This window comes from Bipolaris maydis (assembly GCF_028858645.1).
Source record: "Bipolaris maydis strain C4 unplaced genomic scaffold PSV08scaffold_17, whole genome shotgun sequence".
Classification (NCBI taxonomy): Eukaryota; Fungi; Ascomycota; class Dothideomycetes; order Pleosporales; family Pleosporaceae; genus Bipolaris; species Bipolaris maydis.
Genome location: NW_027093873.1, coordinates 1,124,911 through 1,137,123, shown reverse-complemented (window position 1 = coordinate 1,137,123; position 12,213 = coordinate 1,124,911). Strand labels below are relative to the sequence as shown.

At 51.4% G+C, this 12,213-nt stretch overlaps 6 protein-coding genes across 6 annotated transcripts; 3 read left to right on the top strand and 3 right to left on the bottom strand.

The window, feature by feature from the left end:
* Nucleotides 1-349: 349 nt before the first annotated feature.
* PSV08DRAFT_340444 (Maf-like protein-domain-containing protein) lies at nucleotides 350-1,579 on the bottom strand. Its single transcript, XM_014218474.1, has 3 exons — nucleotides 1,228-1,579; nucleotides 785-1,166; nucleotides 350-731 (listed from the first exon to the last, which is right to left on the bottom strand). Exons 1-3 carry the CDS (start codon nucleotides 1,450-1,452, stop codon nucleotides 493-495), a joined length of 846 nt encoding a protein of 281 aa, XP_014073949.1. The 5' UTR covers nucleotides 1,453-1,579; the 3' UTR covers nucleotides 350-492.
* Nucleotides 1,580-2,287: 708 nt separating this feature from the next.
* Nucleotides 2,288-3,864, top strand: PSV08DRAFT_340431 (uncharacterized protein). Its single transcript, XM_014218473.2, has 4 exons — nucleotides 2,288-2,657; nucleotides 2,753-2,843; nucleotides 2,911-3,297; nucleotides 3,404-3,864. Exons 1-4 carry the CDS (start codon nucleotides 2,400-2,402, stop codon nucleotides 3,793-3,795), a joined length of 1,128 nt encoding a protein of 375 aa, XP_014073948.2. The 5' UTR covers nucleotides 2,288-2,399; the 3' UTR covers nucleotides 3,796-3,864.
* Nucleotides 3,865-4,460: 596 nt separating this feature from the next.
* On the bottom strand, nucleotides 4,461-5,907 carry PSV08DRAFT_375040 (uncharacterized protein; the record flags this gene model as incomplete). The annotated part of the gene is made up of 3 exons (XM_014218441.1): nucleotides 4,461-5,727; nucleotides 5,789-5,834; nucleotides 5,898-5,907. 3 exons carry the CDS (start codon nucleotides 5,905-5,907, stop codon nucleotides 4,461-4,463), a joined length of 1,323 nt encoding a protein of 440 aa, XP_014073916.1.
* Nucleotides 5,908-7,254: 1,347 nt separating this feature from the next.
* PSV08DRAFT_211722 (uncharacterized protein) lies at nucleotides 7,255-8,803 on the top strand. The gene is made up of 3 exons (XM_014218472.1): nucleotides 7,255-7,344; nucleotides 7,403-7,847; nucleotides 7,906-8,803. Exons 1-3 carry the CDS (start codon nucleotides 7,262-7,264, stop codon nucleotides 8,395-8,397), a joined length of 1,020 nt encoding a protein of 339 aa, XP_014073947.1. The 5' UTR covers nucleotides 7,255-7,261; the 3' UTR covers nucleotides 8,398-8,803.
* A 228-nt stretch (nucleotides 8,804-9,031) lies between these two features.
* Nucleotides 9,032-10,358, top strand: PSV08DRAFT_340375 (uncharacterized protein). Its single transcript, XM_014218471.2, has 5 exons — nucleotides 9,032-9,150; nucleotides 9,212-9,266; nucleotides 9,461-9,566; nucleotides 9,659-9,964; nucleotides 10,054-10,358. The coding sequence occupies exons 1-5, from the start codon at nucleotides 9,137-9,139 to the stop codon at nucleotides 10,152-10,154; spliced, it is 582 nt and encodes a 193-aa protein (XP_014073946.1). The 5' UTR covers nucleotides 9,032-9,136; the 3' UTR covers nucleotides 10,155-10,358.
* Nucleotides 10,359-11,627: 1,269 nt separating this feature from the next.
* On the bottom strand, nucleotides 11,628-11,858 carry PSV08DRAFT_340373 (uncharacterized protein; the record flags this gene model as incomplete). The annotated part of the gene is made up of 1 exon (XM_066092763.1): nucleotides 11,628-11,858. One exon carries the CDS (start codon nucleotides 11,856-11,858, stop codon nucleotides 11,628-11,630), a length of 231 nt encoding a protein of 76 aa, XP_065948045.1.
* Nucleotides 11,859-12,213: the final 355 nt, after the last annotated feature.

Here is a 12,213-nt window from a genome sequence, read left to right as displayed (position 1 = left end):
GAGTTACCGGCTACGGAAAGGTGCCCGTCGAGAGGGTAGGGCTGATGAGCCGAGGCAAGTGGGGCAGTGATTGGTAATGGAGGGGTTGAGCAAAAGGACCCTCTCTCTCTCTGTCCACCTCAAGCGGTGAGTCCGGAGTGCGAGTGTCACAACAAAGTTCTGACCATACACAAAGCTTAGCAATAGCTTCTTGTCTCAAACATCCAATAGTCTACACTAGAGTCGGTCAAAGCTGACCGCGCCTGCAGTGAGCCGACGGCGCTTGTTTGGTCCGCGTGGGTACACATGCGGTACAACTCACAATCCGAAATGGGCAAACTATTCGCCCAACATCTAGTCAAGCTTGCAGTACGACGCATATGTGGTATTTGTATTCTGCATACACATGCACGTCCATGATTCTATCATTCATGCCCGGAGTGCTTTAACCCTGGACCAGCCACGGCCCCTTTGCACAAGATGGATACCACAAGAGCATGTCGAGACATGCGACTAGTCATCTTCCTCCTCTTTACTATCAACAAAGAAATCCCCGTCGCTTTCTTCCTCCTCGGGCTGCATGACATTCTCGATAAGCCTAAGAGTAGCCCTAAGCGGCAGTCCCACCACGTTGTCGTATGAGCCCTCTATGCGTTCAATGAGCACCGAACCAGCCGTCTGGATGCCATATCCGCCTGCCTTGTCATTTCCGTCGCGTGTTCTTACATATGCAAGAATAAGCTCATCCGTCACTATCATTTGTCAGCCATGCCGCCTGTACATCTCTCAAGAGAAGGCAACTTACCGTTAGGATCGAATCTGACGGTCGTTTCCTCAATGTGCGTCTTCATAGCATAGCCCGGCACTACGGCCGACTCCAGCGGCTTCATTACCACCACAGCTGTCATGACCTTGTGCTCGCCCTGATCTCTCAGCATCTTCAGCATGCCAATGTGATGTGCCTCGCTCCGTGGCTTTTCCAGTATTCGCCCATCGTGAGAAACTATAATAGTATCGGCTGAAATGACAATTGCCGGCTCGCCGCGTTCTTCATTGTTGAGTTCGGCTTTGTAGACATCGAGCGCTTTGGCGGACGCGGTTTCAAGCACATAGTTCAGCGCGCCCATGGAGTGGTCGAGGTTCTCGGCAAACTGCGAAGGACATACATCGATCTTGGTCAGGCCAAGCTACTTTGATGTCAGCACATTCGTTGCATGCGTGTGAGGCAGCAGGCGTCAGGCTACATACCTGCGCAAGCAGCTGTCTCCTTCTTGGTGATTTGCTTGCAAGGACGACCCTGGATCCCCTCAGTTGGTTCAGCGCGGGTAAGCTGAGTGGTGGCGGAGGGCCGGGGGGCGGTCTTTTGCCTGGCGCTGCGCCCGAGGCTGATCTGTTGTGGGCAAGAGGCGATTTGCGTGCATCTTCGTACGAGGGTGGAGGATCCGATGGGAGTAGTGGTTCCTTGGCGTCCATTGTAGCGATATGACAATCAATAGCGACTGGAGTCCGACACAAAGCGTATGTAGAGTATAAGAGATGATCTAATGGATGGGCGCAGGACAATTATGCGGTGTTGGGTGGCTGGTAATGTCTGTTGTTTGAGTGCTATCAACGAGTCCCGGGAGGTCGACAGGCCCCGGCCCAAGCTTCCTGCCTCAACATTGACGGTAGGTGCAGCGCAGATCTGCTTTACATCTGCTTTTCCTTTGCTAACAGTAGTAGCGTATATTCCATTCGCGATTCCTCAGAACGTACAATAGACTGTCACAGACGCCTGTGTTGTCTTCTAAAGGCTGTTGTTCAGGGGCATCGCAGTCGTGCTTGGCGCAGAGTAGCACTCGCATCATCTCACAACGCCAGAGCTGACAAACATCTTTACGAGCCTTATCTACACCTTGAGATGATGACACCTGCAGCTATCGTACAAAAAGAAAACTCTTTATTTAGCCTCCAACCTTTTGTTGGGGAGCCGACATGATTTGGGTAAAAAAGCACGCGCAATCATTTTTGGCGACTCGGTACCAGTCACTAGTCGTGAGCTTAAAAACCATGGCAACGGTTTTTTGGCTAACCAAATGCTTACACACTGTATCCCTGGTCAAATATATCGTCCTTAGACTAGAATGCCAGCCTGCGCCTTGCAGTCTCTTTGCTAGCGGGTTCTAAAAATTGAAATTATCTCGTGTTCAACCGCGGCCACACGGATATTATTCGTACACAATGTGCTAGACCCGTTTGGGTAAGCATCGTTGCTGGGATAATAGGGGCTTGTATACAAATTTCAAAGTAATACATACTTTCTTTCAGCAACTTGCGATCAACGCGTTCAGCACTCTCTACACGATTCTTTTCTTTTTTTTCTTTTCCGATAGGACCCTTTGCTTTTAAGCGTGAAGTGCAGTTTGCGACGAGTAGCTATCATGGCGAGCAAAAAATACGATGATGACATTGAGATGAACGACGTAGACCGGGACTCGAGTGAGAGGGAGGCCTTCCTACAGAAGCCCGGAACACCTGTCGCGGAAGAAAAAACAGGCAGCCTTATCTCGCAGCTTGAAAATCATTCTGCTGCTGCTGTGCTGGCCTACTGCTTTTCTTCAATCAGCATGACAGTGGTGAATAAGTATGTCGTCTCCGGCTCGTCATGGAACCTCAACTTCCTATATCTAGCCATCCAGGTGTGTAACTCCCGGCCTTCCGGCGGTCAAGTCTTGATGCCACTCCAAGAAGAAGAAAGACAAAGATGCCACATTGCTGACAAACACGTGATCAGGCTGTCATTTGCACGGCTGCAATCCTCGTTCTGAAGCAGATGGGCATGATTCCCAACCTTGTTGCTGTAGAAAGCGACAAGGCCAAGAAATGTACGTGTCTGCAAGCGTGTTAATGTCGAATCTGACAATGACTTGTCCTCTACTAACACGACACCAGGGCTCCCCGTGTCCTTGTTCTTCGTGGGCATGATCTATACCAGCACCAAGGCTCTCCAGTTTCTTTCCGTCCCCGTCTACACAATCTTCAAGAATCTAACCATTGTCGTCATTGCCTATGGGGAAGTCTTGTGGTTCGGCGGCAAAGTAACTCCCTTGCTCCTTCTGTCCTTTGGCCTCATGGTACTCAGCTCCATCATTGCGGCTTGGGCCGATATCCAAGTCGTCCTCCACGGCGGCGCTGGGGACAAGACGCAGACTGCAGATGACGCCATGTCAACCCTAAACGCAGGTTACATCTGGATGGGTCTCAACATCATCTGCAGTGCCTCTTATGTCCTGGGCACACGCAAGTACATTACTTCGCTGCAGTTCAAAGACTGGGATAGTAAGTCCTTACCCCATGCGTCCCTATTCTTGCGCTTAGCTGTTTCTTCTTTTCGTGCTTGTTTTTTTTGGGAACGATCCAATCTAATTGAACGCTCTTCCAACAGCAATGTACTACAACAATCTGCTCTCCCTCCCCATTCTCCTCGCCTGCTCTTTCATCACCGAAGACTACTCTTCGGCCAATCTCTCGCGCAACTTCCCTGTGGAAACGCGCACCAACCTCGTTATTGGCATGATTTACTCTGGTCTGGGCGCAATCTTCATCTCCTACTCGTCTGCATGGTGCATCCGCAAAACGTCATCAACGACGTATTCGTTTGTAGGGTACCTGAACAAGCTGCCGCTTGCGATTAGTGGCATTGTCTTCTTCGGCGCTCCGGTGACATTTGGTAGCGTGACGGCGATCTTGCTGGGCTTCTTTAGTGGCCTCGTGTACGGCTATGGCAAGGTGCAGATGAAGAAGGAGCAACCGACTCTGCCAACGTCGCAAAAATAAGCGTTCGTTTTAGTACTAGGACCACATGCCCCGTTTGCATAAAACGCTCTAATCAAAACATGTGTGCACAACTTGTTTCCAACGGTCGAATCCTTGAATGACCTCATTTATTTGAGTCCGCCCAAGACAAACATTCTTCATGCTCTAAAAACAAAACAGTGGATCCACTTGGTGTAAGTATGAGCGTGGCAATCGGTCCTATCAAAGCCTGCTGACCCTTGTCACTATTATGCGCAGGGCCCCTGACTCGGAAATAAACCAGAGTTCGCAAACGACGTAACGCAGTGGCAACACGTCAGAATCTTGTACTCGATGCGGCACTTTGATGTATGCAGTACTACGTGGATTACACAGAACCAAAACAAGTCGAGTTTGGCACAGTTGGAGCCTGCTGATATTTATAGCAGCTCTTGGTATCTCATGTTTCGGCAGCTACGTATGTAGTTTACGTACTACGTGTCAATGCTAAGTAAAGATATGGTACTGCGCTTGGAAAGGCCAGCCCAAAAAAGCAAGCTGGACAACGTAACCACGTTGACACGTCGATGCATCCCAACCGATGCTGTGCTTCAGGAACGATTGTAAGCCTGCAGTAGAGCCATGAGCTCTCTTGTTTCTTCGGCCGTAAGGGTCTGTCCTTGCTCAGGGGGAGCAGCCGGTGACGACTAATCATCCGACTTCATCTCTACGTCGCGTTTCTCTGTTTCTTGTTCTCCCGCTGCAGTGCCCTCTTTAGACTCTTCACTACCTCCCTTGGCATCGTCATTTTGTGCTCCTCCCTGGCCTGACTCTTTGTCCTTGACGTGTGTATCCATTGATGTCGAGGGCTCTGGGGTTTTGCGGTCAAGACTTGGCCTCCCAACAGCACCCTCAATATCGAGCTTGCCATCTTGCTGGGGCCCTGTGTCTTCCATTCCGATAATCTCTGGACCACGGGCATGCGGAACTTCCTCCTCGCCCTCGACCGTCTCCATGATGGAAAGCCCGCCTTGCACGTCGCCAAAGGTAGTCTTTGCCGAGTTGGACGTTATAGTGTGGGGATTGTTGAGCACGATTCCGGCCTCTTGTTCCTGACGTAGCAGTTCGCCCTGGGTGACTGGGCCAGTAGACGGCAGGGTTTCGCCATCGGGGTGTGACAAGGCAATCTGGGCTGCGCTTGCAGGATTCTCTGGTTGCGCAGTGTTAGCCAGCATGCCTACAGTCACCGTCTCTATCCGGCCTGCACCATTGGGCCCGTCGACCATCTCTGTGCTCTCTGAGATCAACTCGTTCTGCCCTCGGTTCTGCAGCCAGGGAATGGGGGTCAGCAAGGCGCCGCCGAGCGATTCGTCAGAACCGAGGGGCGCTGGCTGGGGCGTAGTGCTGGATGTGGCTCCATTGAGCACGCCGCTTGCAGTAGGCAGAACGGCTTGTGGGAGTGGGAACACGGTGAGGGGCGAGGACACGGAGACGACACGGTCGAGGGCGCGCAGGTAAGGTGGGAGGAACCGGTAGCGCTTCTTGGGCTCGAGGATGAGTTCGGCGAGCCGCTGGATGGTATGCGGGGGGTGCTTTGGAAAGTTCTTGGAGAGGGTGGTGCGTATTGCCGAGTAGAAGGTGTTGATGTCTGCTGGAATGCCTTGAGGCTCGGCTGGTGCGGAGAAGGAGGGCACGGGCGGGCGGGGAGGAGTGGCAGGTGGGGCGTTTTCTTTGTCGGTGGCATGCGAGTCTTGACTGGAGAGAGCGTTGGAGGTGCCTGGGCGCGAGGGCAGGTCTGTGATTGCAGAGGCGGGCGGGTTTGGGGTGGCATCCGTAGGCGGCTTTGGGAATTCGGCGACAATCTGTGGGAGCGGGTTAGCGGCAGCTGCCCTTGGTGGCAGTGGCAGTGGTGGTGGTGGTGGTACCTCGTCTAGGCGCTGGAGGATGTACTGCAGCGTGGCAGGCCACTCTGCTCTGTAGTCGGGCGGGCGTTAGCTGGGCCAATGCGCCGGCCGCGACGGGGACGAGGACTTACGAGTCGAGCGAGCCATGTTCGGCCGCGTGCTGGAGGATGGACTCGGCTGTGGGAGGGTGAGCGGGTCGAGTGCTGGGTGCTGCGGTGGGCGTACAGCGTATGGACTCACCGGAGGGCATGCCGGGCAGGGCGCGATGGCTTCGGAAGGCTGTCGAGCGGCAGTGGAGTGTTCTCTGGACGCGACGACGCGGCTGTTCTCGCGGCGGTTTGTCGGCGATGCCGAGACGCAGGCCGTGGGCAGTGCGCGTCGTGGAGTCGTGGATGATGCAAACGCTCCTGGGGCAACTGGCCAGCGCCGGGCTCAACGCCTATCTTGGCTGTGCATGTTGGGGAGGCAGAGTGACGGCAGATTGCAGGCTATTCTTGTCTGCGGCCGGCCAATGGCAGGTGTGGCTGGAGCAGCGCCAAGCCACGGGCGGTGCAGCAAGCGGGCGGCGCAGTCCGTGTGCTTGTGCTGTGCAGGCCAGGCTGAGGCCGTGTGCGTGTGCGTGTGCATGTGCCGTGTGCGTGTCCAGTCGCGCAGAGCACTTACTACACAGCAGTATCTAGGCCAGCGCCAAAAAGGGCCCTTCTCCTCTGCTCCCTCCTGCCCACCATCTCCGTGCGGCATTAGAGACGCAAAGTCAAATGCGCACGCCCAAGCCGCCACTCGCCAGGTCCTAGCAGCGCTGCACCGTCGCCAACAACCCGCTCCCGGCTAGCGGCGGCCACGGCGACCAGACCCCGTCAGCCTTCCCAGTCGTCGTCTCCACATCGACCTGCGCATACGCCTGGCCGGCCTACCCAGCGCTACTTTCGCTCTGCTGCACCACCCCATCATCTCCATTGCCTAGTCCATCTCCATCTCCCTCCCACTCCATCCTTTCTTATCCCGCCCTTCGCTCCGCGTCTCTGCCACCTCCCCTCGCCCTCGCAGCCCACCCCAGCCCGTCGCTTATTTACCCTCTCCTCCTCCTGCTGCTGCCGCCAGCTGCCACTGCCAGCACCTGCTCGTCGTCTTCGGCCTCTCCGCACAGCCAAGCCCTGCCTAGTTTCAGCAACGCGCGCCCGCCCCGTCCACACCCAGACGCCCCCCCAACCTAAAGCGACTCGTCTGGTTTCACCTCTTCTTTCGGTGCGCACGCAGCGTCTCACCTGTGCCCGGCAGCCCTACAAACCGCCTGCCGCCTCTGTCCTCGCCTGCCACAGTTCGTCTGTGCCCGAAAAGCAACCCTCTCCCCGCCAAACACGCCTATATCCACACGCTTTCAGCCGCCGCCAGCGGCTGACACGACGGCCAAAATTACTCACCACGAAGCCCGCACATCCCTCCTAGGAGGCCAGCCTCTCAGCCGCAAATACCCACCCTACGCTAACACCACCTACCAACAACCTTATCAACAACCGCCCACCCTGGATACCCAGCCTGGAGGCTACCACCATCGTGAGGGCTTCCCCACGACTCTTCCGCCCCCCGTCCGGCGTCCACCCAGAATGTACATTCCCAACACGCGCTGGACCTGGGCTTTCATGCTCACGGCCATTGCCCAGGTCTCCATCGCCCTTGCCCTAGAATCGTGCGCCTTTTCCCCCTTGCCCCCATCCTCGACCGACACTCGACTAACACACCCTCAGCTATGTCTTTGGTAAATTCCAATCCCAGATCCACTTCGCTGCCGAAGGCGCAGGCGCAACCGAAACACACACCATCCCCACGTTCCTTGCCGTCTTCATGTTTGGTTACATCTACCAACTCTTCCTCACATGGGACGCCTTGCGCCTCAAGAACACTATCCAAGTCATCGGCCTCGTGCTCTACAACATCGGTATCCTCGTCTACGCCGGTATCCAGTACGACCAGATCAAGGACGCGGCCGACGACCTCAACAACAACGCCTTCATTCCCGCCTTCTTCTGGGCAGATGTCAAGCCTATGCTGATTGCTCTTCCCTGCCTCATGGCTCTCGCTACCGTCGTCTTTGCCTTTGAAGCCTGGAAGTTGTATGACGAGTTTGCCTGGACAATCTACAAGCGCATCAGCGCTGATACGCGTCTGAAAAAGCGCTATCTGACCTACCAGGTATTTAATTCCCCGACGCACGAACTCTGTCCGAGCGCACCCCCGCTGACCGTTGCAGATTTATATTGCTCTTTTGAAGTTTGATTTCTTCTTTTTCCTGGCCTTCACCGTACAGTTTCTCGTCGTGGTTGAAAACACAACGAAGCTAGAGCAAGCCCTTACCGCCGCCGCCCTCGTCGTCACTTTCTTCCTTTTGTTCCTCGCTGCTTGGTGGGTCCGCCGCGAGTCTTTTGCCGGCATGATTAGCATCATCATTGTCTATTTTATCTGCATGGGCTACTTCCTGTTCAAGCTCATTCGAATGTATGTTGCCGACATCAACCGCCAGGAGGACTACAAGCCAGCCCGCAAGTCTCTAACTGCGTTTGCCATCCTCACCATTCTACTACTGATTTGCACCATTGTAACGGCATGTCTGTGCACACACAACTTCAACAAGGGCCTCAAGCCGCACATCAACAACAAGGTTGTGCAAAACGACAAGCCATACAGCACAGAAATGCCATCACTGAGTGGACCAGCCCCGTCGCAACGGATGGAGATTGATTAAGTCGCCTTTTCTACATACCCAATTTACGCACACAAAAAATATTAAATTACGACATGAATTCTTGGATACCCGCGTTTCCTGAGCACAGCTCTGATCATACCCGGACGAGATCAGCTGGCCTGGCGTTATTTCATCTTGGAATCTGCTTTGGGCGATAGGCGGTGAGATCGAGACACAGATGGACCTGGATGGGATCTGATGTCGTATCCAAGCACCACGTGTAATACTATATCCGCGCCACTTTTGTTTTGTTTTCCTTTTCCTTCTTCCTATTCTCTTTTTCCTTGTATGCAAGAACCGTTGTACAACACAGGTCTCGCATTTTGTAACTAGTTGTCTGCTCATACTATACCCCACCATGAACAGACGAGTCGCGAAACTGAATTGAGTTATGATCTTTTTCCAAACTTTACCCTGTGGCTTGAGGCCTAGACCGTGACAAAGTAGGGCCTTTTTGTAGTCGGTTGCGTAAGGAATTGTTTGCACTGGAGAAGGGGGGTGGGAATCAGGGGTCAAGCTAAGTTCCCCGACCGCCATGTGCGGCGCGGACCCTGCTGCACTACCGACATCATCGGTCCCGCAACCTGACCAAACTATCTTTCTCAATTGTCCGACTTTCTTTTTCACACCCAACACAGCCATCTCCACTCTTCCAACTCTTGCGGTGTGTCGCCCTTGACCGCTTATATATCCTCTGCATCTCCTCTTCTAAGCAAATACATTGCACACCTTTCTCAAAATGGCGTTCCGCTGGTATGTCGCACTGAAATAATCGGTCAAGAGTCAAGAGAGTCGACGCTGATCGAGATGCCAGGTACCAATCGAAGCTGAAGACATCACCGCTCCTGACGCAGAGTATCACCACTGCGGTACGCATTCTCTTACCCCTTTTGACCTCTCGATCCTCAATCCATCTCCTTTTGCGTCCACGCACAATACGACAACGATAAGGCTAGAACATGTGTTGAAAAGCCCTGTTCTCAGGAACCAAGCATGGGAATGGACTAAGGGGGAGGAGGGGGCGCAATAGATCAAGGCATTGAACAATGCTGACATACAATAGGTGCTCTTTGCAACGGGTGACACAATGGCACAGCAGGGTGTAGAAAGGAGAGGTCTTGACAAACACGATCTGATGCGGACAGGTCGTATGGCCGCCTACGGAGGATGTAAGTCGCCCAGAATTGCTTTGTCGAGAACAGGACGTTTCTTTTCTCAACACAAGCTCCGTCTATCGTGTTTGCTAATAGTCTTTCTGCAGGCATCTTCGGCCCCGCAGCCACAACATGGTTCGGTTTCCTTGTGCGCCGTGTAAATCTGCCATCCAAGAACGGTACCATTGTTGCGCGTGTCGCCTGCGATCAGTTCCTCTTTGCACCCGTCAACATGACGGTCTTCTTGTCCAGCATGGCCTACATGGAGGGCAACTCGCCCACGCAGCGCCTCAAGGATGCTTTCGTGCCTGGATACCAAAAGAACTTGATGATCTGGCCCTGGGTCCAGTTTGTAAACTTCAAGTATGTCCCTGCTGACATGAGGGTCTTGGTTGTCAACATCATCTCGCTCGGTAAGTCACGCACACAGACCCCCCTATTCACCCCTATTGTTTTTTAATAAGTGGCTGGACTCGAGGCTAACACAAAGGGGTCTCAATAGGATGGAACTGCTACCTCAGCTTCCTCAACTCTGCTGGTGGCACCAAGCCCGCTCTGCCGGTTGGTGAGACCAAGGAAGGTGGTCAATTGCCTCCTTCATAAACAAAAATAAAAGAGGCAACCCTTTGAGAAGTTGGGTCATACTGCAAACATAGATTTTAGTGGGGTTTGGGAAAATTGTAATTATCTTCTGTGGTAGGGAAGACAAAACGCGAGTTAGGGCAATTCTGTACAGGGATGATACCCGGTTTTTATAGAATCGTGTCATTTTTGAGTAGAGTGTGAATTCAAGAATCCCAAGTCGAATTTTCTGTGCGCTGTTTGTTCCGTGAGGCCTGTGTGATTCAAGTCTTGTTCTCGTGCATCCTCATGTGTGACTGCTTTGATGAAATATGTGTATGAATGCTTTTTGCTTCTATTTACACGGGACTGTGTAACATCTTGGTTATGTATGTGTGTGACTATTAATCTCAATCATTCACAATCTTCCCTTTCCCAGAAAATCCAGCGTCATTTTTGTTTAATAAAAAAAAAACTAACTTGTCATGTGGTACTGATTAAAATGTGTTGACAGCGTACATGCAACCATCCTCTTCTTTTTCTTTTTTATTTTCCACCTAAGAGGACATTTACTCACGCATGCGTACCTGGACTAAAATCCCACCATGCATGCAATTTTCCCAATTACAGTTCCAGATCACATGAAAACTACTCATGTATATGAGTTTAAAGGGATACTACAGATTGATGTCTTTTTCAATGTCTAAAAATCTTCCGTGCTGATTTGCATATAACAAGACAAACACGATAAATAGCCCCTTTTTGCGTTGAAGAAAAAAAAAAGCCACGCAAAAGATGATTCGAGTAACCCACGTGGTTTGCCCGTCCCCCCTCCCCCAAGACTCGGTTATACACATGACTTGATGTATGTGTTATGCGTTTAGTTTGTAGCGTATCAGGTTTGAAAAAAAAGGATTAGTAGAAGAATTGCACACCAATGTGCTAAAGCTGCGGGAATCGGGAATTTCTCATGGAAAAAATAAGGAAACAGAACCATATACGTCTAAATAAATTACAGTGCCAAAGCAGCATGAATACAGAATAAAAAAAAAAGGTATAATTAAGTCACGTAAGCAAAGAAACTCTGTCTCTCAAACCACTTGTGTATCTGAATAGTGGAAAAAATTAAAAAAGAGCCCGATGATATTGATTGTATACACACTACACTACACTACATATTTTCTTCTTATTCTTCAACTTTCGCATCAAAGATGGAAAACCCCGCCTCAACCTCTCTCTCTCTCTCTTAATGCATCTAGCATAGTCACGAGAGAGGAAGAAAAAAAAGATGGAAGCCAAAAAGAGTAAAAAAAAAAAAAGATTAAACTAACAACATACTCAACACTTGGACATGGACGGGGTTGGTCTCAGACTTTGACACATAGAGATGTAAGTAGAGAGAGAGGGAGATAAAAGAGGCAGCCCCCGCCCCTACGAAAAAAAAGTCTCCCTCATTTACTACTAAAATAAAGAACAAGAAACCAAAAAAAGGTTATTTAAATCGAACTAAAGTAGTTATGGACCAGAGGAGGTTTGCGTAGTAGTAGTAGTAGTAGTAATAGTAGTAGAACAAACAACAACAACAACAACAACAAAAAAAAAACGCCTGATTCTTATGCAAGAAAGAAACGATAAATTAGCCCTCTGGCATTTGCCCATCCACAGCACAGCAAGATATGTTAGCCAAAGATGAAAAAAAAAATGCGCTGATGAATGTTGCAAGAAAAAAAACAAACAAACCGGCATTGCGTATGCGTACGCGTCGAGCGCGCTGACGCGTGGGATGATGGGTGTGGTATCCAGCAAACACGAGAGAGAGAGAGAGAGAGAGAGAGGGGAAACATTTGAACAAGAGAAGAAAGAAGAAAGAAGAAGAAGAGAAAAAAAAAACCCCCCACAGTAGTCCAAACAAGAGTGGTGTGAGAACAAGTAGAGCCCAAAAAAAAAAGACAAGAGAAGAAAAGAAAAGAAAAGAAGAACCCCCTCTCCCCCAAAGTCCAGCCCTTTGCCTTTGCTCCTCCACCCCAATTGCGCCCTTGGTTTGAACGCTCTCAAAGAAACATACAGACACACACACACACACAACCCTCAAAAAAACCCG

What these genes read in the sequence shown, in the direction of transcription:
- PSV08DRAFT_340444 (XM_014218474.1), bottom strand. Translation starts at nt 1,452, where the DNA reads ATGGACGCCAAGGAACCACTACTCCCATCGGATCCTCCACCCTCGTAC. An exon ending in GGAGACAGCTGCTTGCGCAG is followed by an intron (nt 1,167 to 1,227) that starts GTATGTAGCCTG and finishes ACATCAAAGTAG; the next exon opens with CTTGGCCTGACCAAGATCGA. An exon ending in CGTCAGATTCGATCCTAACG is followed by an intron (nt 732 to 784) that starts GTAAGTTGCCTT and finishes GACAAATGATAG; the next exon opens with TGACGGATGAGCTTATTCTT.
- PSV08DRAFT_340375 (XM_014218471.2), top strand. An exon ending in CGCAGAGTATCACCACTGCG is followed by an intron (nt 9,267 to 9,460) that starts GTACGCATTCTC and finishes GACATACAATAG; the next exon opens with GTGCTCTTTGCAACGGGTGA. An exon ending in TATGGCCGCCTACGGAGGAT is followed by an intron (nt 9,567 to 9,658) that starts GTAAGTCGCCCA and finishes GTCTTTCTGCAG; the next exon opens with GCATCTTCGGCCCCGCAGCC.
- PSV08DRAFT_340431 (XM_014218473.2), top strand. Translation starts at nt 2,400, where the DNA reads ATGGCGAGCAAAAAATACGATGATGACATTGAGATGAACGACGTAGAC. An exon ending in AAGCGACAAGGCCAAGAAAT is followed by an intron (nt 2,844 to 2,910) that starts GTACGTGTCTGC and finishes ACACGACACCAG; the next exon opens with GGCTCCCCGTGTCCTTGTTC. An exon ending in GCAGTTCAAAGACTGGGATA is followed by an intron (nt 3,298 to 3,403) that starts GTAAGTCCTTAC and finishes CTCTTCCAACAG; the next exon opens with CAATGTACTACAACAATCTG.
- PSV08DRAFT_211722 (XM_014218472.1), top strand. Translation starts at nt 7,262, where the DNA reads ATGTACATTCCCAACACGCGCTGGACCTGGGCTTTCATGCTCACGGCC. An exon ending in ATCGCCCTTGCCCTAGAATC is followed by an intron (nt 7,345 to 7,402) that starts GTGCGCCTTTTC and finishes ACACACCCTCAG; the next exon opens with CTATGTCTTTGGTAAATTCC. An exon ending in AGCGCTATCTGACCTACCAG is followed by an intron (nt 7,848 to 7,905) that starts GTATTTAATTCC and finishes TGACCGTTGCAG; the next exon opens with ATTTATATTGCTCTTTTGAA.